Source organism: Salvelinus sp. IW2-2015, linkage group LG1 (genome assembly GCF_002910315.2).
Source record: "Salvelinus sp. IW2-2015 linkage group LG1, ASM291031v2, whole genome shotgun sequence".
In the NCBI taxonomy this organism is placed as follows: domain Eukaryota; kingdom Metazoa; phylum Chordata; class Actinopteri; order Salmoniformes; family Salmonidae; genus Salvelinus; species Salvelinus sp. IW2-2015.
Genome location: NC_036838.1, coordinates 27,166,558 through 27,178,764, shown reverse-complemented (window position 1 = coordinate 27,178,764; position 12,207 = coordinate 27,166,558). Strand labels below are relative to the sequence as shown.

The following is a 12,207-nucleotide window of genomic DNA, read 5'->3' as shown; positions in this document are numbered from 1 at the left end:
TGTTAACAAGAAATTTATGGAGTGGTTGAAAAACAAGTTTTAATGACTCCAACACAAGTGTATGTAAACTTCCTACTTCAATTTTATATACTAGGCGGTGTCAGCGGAAGGCCCAAAATTGTCATAGACTCCAGTCACCCAAGTCTTAGACTATTCTCTCTGTTTCCGCACAGCAAGCGGTACCGGAGCGCCCCCCCCCCCTCCCCTTTTTTACACTGTTGCTACATGTCTGTTTATTATCTATGCATAGTCACTTTACTCCTACCTACAGGTTCAAATTACCTCAACTAACCTGTATCCCCCGCACATTGACTCTGTACCGATACCCCCTGTATATGGCCTCGTTATTGTTATGTAATTTTATTGTGTTACTTTTTATTTTATACTCTAATTTATTTAGTAAATATATAACTATTTTCCTTGAACTGCATTGTTGGTTAAGGGCTTGTAAGTAAGCATTTCACGGTAAGGTCTGTTGTATTCGGCGCATAACATTTTTATGACCTAGAATATGTGGACAACCACACATACCTAGGTGTCTGGTTAGACTGTAAACTCTCCTTCCAAACTCACATTAAGCATCTCCAATACAAAATGAAATCTAGAATCGGCTTCCTATTTCGCGACAAAGCATCCTTCACTCATGCTGCCAAACATACCCTCGTAAAACGGACTATCCTACCGATCCTTGACTTCGGCGATGTCATTTACAAAATAGCCCCCAACACTCTATTCAGCAAACTGGATGTAGTCTATCCCAGTGCCATCCGTTTTATCACCAAAGCCCCATATACTACCCACCACTGCGACCTGTATGCTCTCGTTGGCTGGCCCTCACTACATATCCGTCGCCAAACCCACTGGCTCCAGGTCATCTATAAGTCTTTGCTAGGTAAAGCCCCGCCTTATCTAAGCTCACTGGTCACCAAAGTCAACACTTCCTTTGGCTGCCTTTCCTTCCAGTTCTCTGCTGTCAATAACTGGAAGGAATTGCAAAAATCTTATATCTTATATCTCCCTCTCTAACTTTAAGCATCAACTGTCAGAGCAGCTTACCGATCACTGTACCTGTACACAGCCAATCTGTAAATAGCACACCCCACTACCTCATCACCATATTATTACTTACCCTTCTGCTCTTTTGCACCCCAGTATTTCTACTTGCACATTCATCTTCTGCACATCTATCACTCCAGTATTAATGCTAAATTGTAATTATTTTCGCCTCTAGGGCTTATTTATTGCCTACCTCCCTACTCTTCTACATTTGCACACACTGTACATAGATTTTTCTATTTTTCTTTTCTCTTGTGTTATTGACTGTACGTTTGTTTATGTGTAACTCTGTGTTGTTGTATTTGTCGCACTGCTTTGCTTTATCTTGGCCAGGTCGCAGTTGTAAATGAGAACTTGTTCTCAACTGGCCTACCTGGTTAAATAAAGGTGAAATAAAAAAATACTTAAAAAYAAAWTTGAATTTGATTTGATGCTTCTTTGCTTGGGAGTAAGCCCCTGTGATAGACTACTGTCCTGTCCAAGGGGTGTACTTGTACATCAAGCTGCCTCAGGCTACTGACTCCTGCTCCTATGAGCCATTCTGGCTCGCGCGAGGCTACTTACCATACAGGAAATAGTGTGTCATTTGGGATGCAGCCTAGTAGTTCAGCGGTATGAAGTGTCTATGAACATTCAGCGCACTTTTGTCTCAACACTATAATCACCTTTTCTAATTGTGCTGCTGTGTGGAAGACCCTGAGCCAAACCCACGGGACTTCCCCCTCTGACTCTTATTTAATGTGCCATTACCATTAATGAACGTACTGCGCTTAGACTGAGAGTAAGAGGGGAGGGCTGCAGTGCTGCCTCCTGCCCTGCACAGGGACTGCTCCAGGCTTTTGGAGATGGGAACAGCCCATAAATGTGCTTAGAGCAAAAAAAGTGTGCATTTAGTGTGGCTGGGGTGGGGGGTTAACAAAAAAAATAAAAAGTATTTCATAGCCTTAGCAATAATCCTGCATAAAATGTGTAGAAATGGGTGAGACTTCAGAAGCTGGGTACTATTACTGTAGCTGGAAACTACTGAGGCAAATATACTAATGGCTAAAGTTGGCCCAACTTGCCAATTAATTGAGGTAGATGGAAGTAAATCTTGGTAAGAACCATCCTTGGAAGTGTCATGCCAGATAAGCCATCTGCCACATACTGTAGCTCCAGATTGTGCTCTGGAGTAGGAACTGGATAAAGGGGTTAAAGTGTCTTCACTTCACTCCCAAATCAGAAACAGAAGCACTAGCCGGAGCCCGGCTGTGTCCATTTTAAAATGTGTGTCAGTTTAGAGAAGTGTCTGACCTGCTGTTTGGTCTCCACTCATCTCACTGGGGGTCAAACGTTGTTGGTTCCTGTCTCCATGGTGGCTAAGTTCAGCGTCTATGGGTCCAATTTACAACAGAAAAGAGGGTTAGAGGGTTTTACAACATCTACCCTAAGACCACCACACTTCACACACTTCACACTTAGACACACAATCCAGTTCACACAGACAGGCTCTCTAAAGCTTTCATAATACATACACAGCTCACCTGAGCCAGGCGCCAGTTTCTCCTTCCCTGCACTGTGGACCCGTAGCTTCCTGGACCCCGCCTTGTCTGATGACGCTCTGTCTTTAGGTGGTCGCGGCTGCAGGCTCCCTGGCTTCCCTGTACGTTGCACAACGAGGTTACATTCAAAACACGCGTCACAATAATAGCCTGACAAACACATAATGCAACTTTAGAACCTGAGCAGATAACAGTTTGTTCATGGCTAGTGGAACAGCTTACGGAGTACTGAATAGTATGCCACAGTAAAACCATCTTTCATTCTCAATAAAAGGTATTTCAGAAAACAAGCTCTGTCCAATCCATCAATAGCGAGTGCAGCAGACTAAATAAAGCTAGCTATGCACAACTAAAGCTAGATATTTTAATGATCTTCTTATACACTCCATCACACTTCAAACGTATTGCATTACCAAGTCTAATATAGTTGAATTTAGGTCAGTGAGTGTATAGAGTCAGTGTGCGGCTGAATTACTATCACATAAAGGAGCATGCTAACCAGACATACTTATGTAATATTTCAATTACGCACTCAGATTGAGAAGGGAAACCATAACTATGATGAACGTTGGGGAGTCAATGATTCTGTCATACCATTGTACTAATGAACCAGTGTTTACGGTTAGTTAGCTTGGTGGAAAAGGACAGCTGTTGAAAGTACATTAAATATACCCACTGATTTAACTTCTCTTACGGGAGCAGTAATTCGACAAACTGGGCTGAATAAAGCAAGCTAGGCAAAACTAAGGAGGAAGTTGTTTTTCAGATTTGGCCAAATCACAATTTCCAAGTCATGTCTGTGACTATTGGTCAGTGTGGGAAGCACACTGCGGAATGAATGTATGGTTTCTGTAGTAGTGTGACATGCAAATTATTAATGGCCTATAAAAAACTCTCAGTTCATGCTTGAATTTCTCTTACAACGATTTGAGATTTGCTGATGCTAATGAAAACGGTCGACACTACAGTGTGGGATCCACACTGACAGACATCTGGAAGCCCTATCGTCTGAAAACGTCTGAAAACCTACCGTATCAAAAAAATATCTTGATTAATCCCACAGCACCCTCATGTTTACTATGCCTGTGATATATGGTTGTCTCACCTCGCTACTTTAAGATGATTGCACTGTAAATCGCTCTGGTTAAGAGTGTCTGCTTAACAACGAAAGTATTAAAGATGAACTGAAACATTTTAGTAAGTTAAGGTGATTTCGATAACCAAATGTGATAAAGATGCATGTTCCTACCCTTAAAACTGCTGAAAAACTAATATTTATGTTAAAATGATTGAAAATCATTTGACTACTCGGGGTCCCGAGTGGCGCAGCGGTCTAAGGCACTGCATCTCAGTGCTAGAGGCGTCACCACAGACACCTTGGTTTGAATCCAGGCTGTATCACAGCCGGCCGTGATTGGGAGTCCCATAGAAGGGCAAACAATTTGGCCGGTGTAGGCTCTCATTGTAAAAAATAATTAGTTCTTAACTGACTAGTTAAATAAAGGTTAAATWWAAAAAATGATTGTGTGTTGCCATGTTGATAATGTGTCATCAACAACATCACTTGATTGGTTCATCTGACAGGCAGCCCAGATTACAATGCATGTTAGTAGCCTCATTGACAATGTTTTCATTTTGACAACAATAAAAAAAAAATGAAAATAATTGTCTTTTTAGAAGGCTCTCCTGTTATAGACTAGCTAGGTCAGGGTTCCCCAACTCGCGGCCCACTGGACGAATTTGGCCCGCGGYTGATTTTATTTATTTTTGTTTTCTTAGCAAAAATTTAAGAAAACATTTTTTTATTTAAAAATATATATATTTTCTTATTGGACATAAAAGACTGTAAAAACACCTGCAAATCAGCTTAGAGTGATTTTAATTTTGGAAATCTGTTCCAATGTATTCCCACACATAATAAAGAGATATACAGTATGCGATCGTATAGAAATGTAAGCAAGGTTTGAAATGATTCTGTTTTAGTTATATATTATATCCGTTTGTGCTTCTTGCGGTCAATCTGCAGTTTACAAATGATTTGTAATTATGTTCCGGCCCCCTGACCATATGCTTAAGAAAGAAATCGGCCCGCGGCTGACTCTAGATGATCCCTAAACTAGGTGATATGGCATGATAAATTGACCAAAACATTATACTGTGCATTATGGGCTATCATAGCCAGCTAGTCCAAAACCACGGCATGCTCAGCTATCCTTGATGGATATTTTGCATGCTAGTGTCGTTATCGGAACAGCTTGCTACAGAGCAGGATTTTACTATGGATTATGGATTTCACTATGGACATTGTTAACATAATTTGGTCTCATAAATCTTACAACTAGCTGCAATTGATTTAATACGAGTGGACACTGTTAACAACCCGACATGTCTGTTGCTAAATCTTTCAGATCAGACACCTAGCTAGCGTCAATACTCCTTTTTCTAGCCAGCTGTTTCTAGCCCAGCTAGCTTGCTAGCCTCTACTGGGTTTGCAGTGAAGTCCCTCACTGCAAACCAGATTGAATACCGTTTCATGCATAGTGTACACAATCTGCAAAAGTGACTTTATTACCATGCAGTTGGCTTGCTTACTAACCTTGTTTGCTGTTAGCTAGCTTGCAAACACAGTATGATCCGATGCACATGTCAAAACTACTGTAATGTTTAACACAGCTAGACCTTGCTCGCTGAACGGACACCAAAGGCCATGAGTAAAGTAGGCGCGCGGACGCTCTACCATTCCTATTACGCTGTTTCAATATGGCTGCGGCCACATCCCTCTAAGCTTGAACAATTTCAAATATTATGTTCTAAAAGTATTGTCCTAACATTCAACAAGGTTACCTAACATCGACATGTAAAACAATGTTGTAGGTTGATTTGAGCATTTCAGTTGAATGTAAATGTCTGGCATTTTTACTTGACGTTGTGTGGAACAGACTTGTCCTTACCTGCCAGCTCATAAACAGAGTCATTCTTCTGGCTACTGGGACCAGGTTGTTTCTCGCTCCAGTCTCCATGATCCTGATGTCTCTCTGAAGCAGCTGTTCTATTTGTTTTTGCACCAGAGACAGACCCCTGTGACAGAGAGAAAGAAGGAGAGAGAGGYAGAGAGCGAGGGAGACAGAGACAGAGAGAGAGAGTGAGTGAGAGCGAGAGAGAACAAGATTGGCAACCTGTTGCCACAAGAAAAGGGCAACATTATGTTGATTTATTTTCCCTTTTGTACTTGAACTATTTGCACATCGTTACAACACTGTACATAGCCATAAATGTCTCTATTCCTTTTCCAACTTTTGTGAGTGTAATGCTTACTATTTACAATGTAAACATATGTGGCCCATGCCAATGAAGCCCTTTGAATTGAATTGAGAGAGAGAGAGGTCTAAAAACATATTATAAAACATAAATAAAATCAGAGCACTAAAGACTGAAACAGCAAAGCAAAAACAAACAAAAGAGGATCACAGAGCGGATCTCTAGAAGACACAGCACTGGCTTTCCAATGATGGGAGATATTACAGGTGGATAACAATACAGAAATAGTTCAGAATGCGTCAAAGACCCAAATAACTCCCGGTGCCTCAAGACAACATCCGTTGATTCTTATCATCATGAAACTATTGGAGAAAAAGAGAAACAAAAGCAGGAATACCTAAAATACTATTCACAAAGGTCTATTTTAGTTGAGTAAAGTTTGCTCTTCAAAAAGTGGATGTGATATCTATGCTTGGAGAGTGGGCCAGCGCTACAATAAAATAATAACAGCTCCTCCTAAAACTTCTTTTCACACTATTGGTAAATGCAATAGTCACATCGTATGATAAATGTGTTCATGTGGGTATTCAAAAGAGAGACTCTAGCGCTCCCATGCAATATATTTATATATGAAATCAACCCATGTTTGGACAGCAAGCTCCCTTCTCAGGGGAGTATTACCATATTCATGCTTCGGTGTGTCCTCCCGTCCTGTGTCCTCCCGTCCTGTCCCTGTCCCTCTGAGAGTCCACCGTTCTTCCTTCCGGTCAGTGGAGGGGGTCCTAAAACCCTCGATCCAAATGCGATGTGGGAGGCGTCCGGCTGGATCTTGGGGCCTCGAGCAACACTGGCTACCCTGACACTGCCTGACTGATCTGGAAGGTACAAAAATAAACAGATCATTTGGATACTCATTTGTTATCAATGTTTACAACGCATAGGATCATCTCTTTCAATGTAATACTGGGAAAATAGATAGTGATCGTGACTGTGATAGGGATCAACAGCAATGTTTGGCTGTTTTGTGTAATTTTCTCGTAACCAGCTCAAACACATTACACATAGGCTTAATGTAGCATATCAGCAGCCTATTACTTTTAAACTGTTTCTCACACAGTCACCACTTTGCACTTATTTGTGTTTCATTAATATTACTCAAGGCTAAGAATAGAGACAAACACCGCCTATGTAAAAGACAGTGATATCCTGACATTGCAAATGGATTCCAGCTGATTTAACATATGGATTTGAGCTTGATATTACAGTGGCATACTAGCACCCCTCTGCACATAATTAATTTACAAACATAAATTACACCCCTTTCAACCAAAATTGATAAAAAACGGACATACAGTTGAAGTCGGAAGTTTACATACACTTAGGTTGGAGWCATTAAAACTCGTTTTCAACCACTCCACAAATTTATTGTTAACAAACTAGTTTTGGKAAGTCGGTTAGGACATCTACTTTGTGCATGACACAAGTCATTTTTCCAACAACTGTTTATAGACAGATTATTTCACTTATAATTCACTGTATCACAATTCCAGTGGGTCAGAAGTTTACATACACTTAGTTGACTGTGCCTTTAAACAGCTTGGAAAATTCCAGAACATGATGTCATGGCTTTAGAAGCTTGTGATAGGCTAATTGACATAATTTGAGTCAATTGGAGGCGTACCTGTGAATGTATTTCAAGGTCTAGATTCAAACTCAGTGACTCTTTGTTTGACATCATAGGAAAATCAAAAGAAATCAGCCCAAAAAACTGTAGACCTCCACAAGTCTGGTTCATCCCTGGGAACAATTTCCAAACGGCTGAAGGTACCACGTTCATCTGTACAAACAATAGTATACAAGTATAAACACCATGGGACCATGCAGACGTCATACCGACGTCATACATACCTCTTTAAGGAATACCTAGGATAGGATAAAGTAATCCTTCTAACCCCCCCCCTTAAAAGAGTTAGATGCACTATTGTAAAGTGGTTGTTCCACTGGATATCATAAGGTGAATGCACCAATTTGTAAGTCGCTCTGGATAAGAGCGTCTGCTAAATGACTTAAATGTAAATGTAAATACCGCTCAGGAAGGAGACGTATTCTGTCTCCTAGAGATGAACGTACTTTGGTGCGAAAAGTGCAAATCAATCCCAGAACAACAGCAAAGGACCTTGTGAAGATGCTGGATGAAACAGGTACACAATTATCTATATCCACAGTAAAACGAGTCCTATATCGACATAACCTGAAAGGCCACTCAGCAAGGAAGAAGCCACTGCTCCAAAACCGCCATAAAAAAGCCAGACTACGGTTTGCAACTGCACATGGGGACAAAGATTGTACTTTTTGGAGAAATGTCCTCTGGTCTGATGAAACAAAAATAGAACTGTTTGGCCATAATGACCATCGTTATGTTTGAAAGAAAAAGGGGGATGCTTGCAAGCCGAAGAACACCATCCCAACCGTGAAGCATGGGGTGGCAGCATCATGTTGTGGGGGTGCTTTGCTACAGGAGGGGCTGGTGCACTTCACAAAATAGATGGCATCATGAGGCAGGAAAATTATGTGGATACATTAAAGCAACATCTCAAGACATCAGTCAGGAAGTTAAAGCTTGGTTGCAAATGGGTCTTCCAAATGGACAATGACCCCAAGCATACTTCCAAAGTTGTGGCAAAATGGCTTAAGGACAACAAAGTCAAGGTATTGGAGTGGCCATCACAAAGCCCCGACCTCAATCCTATGGAAAATTTGTGGGCAGAACTGAAAAAGCGTGTGCGAGCAAGCCTGCAAACCTGACTCAGTTACACCAGCTCTGTCAGGAGGAATGGGCCAAAATTCACCCAACTTATTGTTGGAAGCTTGGAGAAGGCTACCCAAAATGTTTGACCCAAGTTAAACTATTTAAAGGCAATGCTACTAAATACTAATTGAGTGTATGTAAACTTCTGACCCACTGGGAATGTGATGAAAGAAATAAAAGCTGAAATAAATAATTCTCTACTATTATTCGGACATTTCACATTCTTAAAATAAAGTGGTGATCCTAACAGAAATAAGACAGGGAATTTTTAATAGGAATTGTGAGTTTAAATGTATTTGGCTAAGGTGCATGTAAACGTCTGACTTCAACTGTAGCTATGTTATAGAAACTGTGGTATAACTAATCGGAGGAATATTGGGAGTGGGAAATAAGCACCATAGCTTCCTTTATATAAATGCAGAAGCTTGAGTCTGATTGGTTTGAAACACCACAACTTACAGGCCTGGGTCGTTCCACAAAATCTATCACAAAAGAGTCCCTTTTGCGTTCTGTTGATATTTTAAGTAGAAATGGTGCCTGTTATATTAAATGAAGTGCTCTTTAATATAGACCATATGGAAAATTCAATAAATCAGATTTTTGTAAACCCCTTGTTAGTTTGTTGCTTTCATACAGTAGTTTCTAAAGATGATCATTTATTTAATGTGATTATTGATTTATTTTAAGGTTAAAAAAACAACTCATTTTAATAATGGTGAAACTACTCCTATTTAAATATTATTTTTCAAAAGAAACATTAAACATCAGTCCTGTGTGGCTCACTTGGTAGAGCATGGCACTTGCAACACCAGCATTGAGGGTTCGATTCCCACAGGGAACCAGTATGAAAATGTATGCACTCACTACTGTAGGTCGATCTTGATAAAAGYGTCTGCGAAATGACTGTAATGTAAAAAAATGTCAAAGCAGGTGAGCTGGTTCTACTTTTTTTGCAATTTTCTGGTTTTGTGGTGCAAAACTGAGTGGGTTGAGCATTACACGTCAAGCCTGTTTCCCATAAATACACAGGCAATAATTTTTTCACTATATTTTTTGTTGTTGTGAAGCTTGCATCCAATTGCCCCTAATTGTTGCACACAACGAGCTTCCATTCCCCCTGTCACATGGGGATTTATGGCTGATTTAAGATGAAATCGTCAACTCTGTTGCGTTCAACACCGTTACTTTCTTTGGCACTTAATAGGCACTTACCATATAACAAATAAATAATAATAATAATAACCTCTTGAGATAGTTTWAAAAAAAGTTGAACATGTGCTCATCATGACAGAATGTTAAAATTAGGGGAAATAAAGGTTTTCTTCACCACACTGCCCAAAAGGGAACAACCCGCCTACACTTTTCCATAGCAAAGTGCCTAGTGATAATTGGATGAACCTAAAGACAAGGTCACACCATTGTTGAAAAGACAAAACCCAGCATGCAATTGGTTCAACTGTTCTCTCTCAACAACAACAAAAAATCTCTATAGATGTTTCATCTTTTAATTTGCTGTTTGGCTGACGAATGTACTAAACTCAAGAAACAGTAATTAGCAACAGTCTTTTTTACACAATTAGATTGGATGTCTACTTTAATAGCAATCCCTTTTAATCATTATTAGGCATGTTATGCTAATAACTAGACCAACCAATTATGAGAACTAATTTACAAGAAAACGAACGGTGTGTGCGTGAGCGAGTGTGTGCATTGCATGTGTGTGAATGTGTGTGTGTGTGTCTCTCTCTTGGTGTGTGTGTGTGTGTGTGTGTGTGTGTGTGTGTGTGTGTGTATGCATGCATGCGTCCAAGTGTGTGTGTGTGCATGTGATTACTGTTCATTTCTAATGGCACGGCCAAGTGACTCAACATGCTGGAGACAGCTGTCAGAACAAATAAATATGCGCTGATAAAAAGGCCACAGAGGTACTGTCTGTCTGTAGGGGAGCAGAGTGGGGCTGCTGAATCACTGGCGCATGTCTTTCTCCCTCATAAACACATATAATTGCTGTTCTCTCTCTCTGGGTGTACAGGTGCGGGGTGATGTGCGAGCCAAATTCCAAAGGCCACCTGGGTTTTAGAGTGCAACAATCACACTGTGCCGCCTGCAGCAGAGTGGAAGCTTTTAGGTGAGAATAAAGGCAAGTCCTTTAAAGTACTACTTACTGCCTGTTCTGGTTTTTCATTGCTTTCAACCATAAAACAACAAAAGAATGTACACAAAACAACAAGAATGGAACTTTGACCGCCTTTCAAAGTTATGAAGGAATGGTTACGTAAAGCCACATAATCTCAATGGGCATTGCTGTACTCTGATGATGCTGTCTTCCTGGGTATGCCTTTAAGGCCCTGTCTTCATGTATTTAATCCCTCAGAAACTCTATTAGACTTTACGTACCATCTGTGATAGCAGCTCAGGAATCAACAGGAGATGAACTGACAGATTATTATGTAAGCCATGAGAGACAAGGAAACTATCTGCACATGATTACATGCAACAAAAGTGTCTGGAAAAGCACAATCTATATTCYACTGTTTATTTGTGTTTAAACATGTTATGGACATATTGAAAAACAAAACACATTTTACATTTCAAAGATAAAGATTTGTAATACGCTGCTTTTAATAAATGGAAAACTGTTTGCAACTATGGGACTATGTTTACTTTGGTTAGATGTGGGGGTCTGAGGCTGAGTTTAGCCAGTCATGAAGCATATCCAATCAGGGGAACAAAAACAGTAGGAGCCAGAAAGGGCAAACCAATTTCAGAGAATTACTGGTGTCTGTTTGAAACAAATGGAAAACTCTGGCTTATATGGAAATTAATTGAACTGAATTATTATTTGTTTCTTGGTCAAAGACGGAACAAAATGGACGTAGCCTAGAACTGTTTGATGAAAATATATACTGGACTTGATTTGATTGTTTTGTATTACTGGGTTATTGTTACTWTTATTGGACAATCACTTGGTCAGCTATTGACACTTGAGAACAGATGAACAAGAACTCAAGCTCTATCCCAACCATAACGTGCTTGTTCCAACCAAAGAGGGGGATTAGAAATAAACACAGATTGCAATGTYGTTACATTTGTTCTCTCAAATGAAGAAAGTCACACCCACACATGATTTTGAGTGTGCAACTTTCTTTTTTACTTGTATTCAACACCTCACAGAAGGGATGTAGGTTCTTTATCTATTTACTTCATAGATTTGTTGTCTCACCCACCAGACTCAGAGTTGAGAGGGCAAGTCTTCAGGTCTGCCAGTCTCAGCCGCTCCATGTTCATTACCTGGATCACCTGGTGGACGTCAGGGGGTAACTGGCAGCTCCGAGGGATCGAGTCCATGGGACCATTTCCACCAATATATAGGTCTACAGAGGGAAAACAAAAAACTAAGCATGAAACAAGAGAATGAAATAAACCAAAAGTGATCTAGCTGAAAACATAATCATGGAGGTATTGGCTTTCTCAAGGAAAAGAAAATAAGCTTTTGCATTATAATTCATTAAAAAATAAATAATTCCAGGCCTATCCATTTTC

General features: G+C 40.2%; 1 protein-coding gene across 1 annotated transcript in view; it reads right to left on the bottom strand.

The window, feature by feature from the left end:
• Positions 1-12,207, bottom strand: part of cfap20dc (CFAP20 domain containing) — a 58,815-nt gene that overhangs the window by 30,877 nt on the left and 15,731 nt on the right. Inside the window, 5 exon segments of the mRNA XM_023992617.2 lie at positions 2,350-2,427; positions 2,580-2,696; positions 5,549-5,675; positions 6,537-6,730; positions 11,892-12,038. Coding sequence (XP_023848385.2) covers positions 2,350-2,427; positions 2,580-2,696; positions 5,549-5,675; positions 6,537-6,730; positions 11,892-12,038 — 663 coding nt within the window.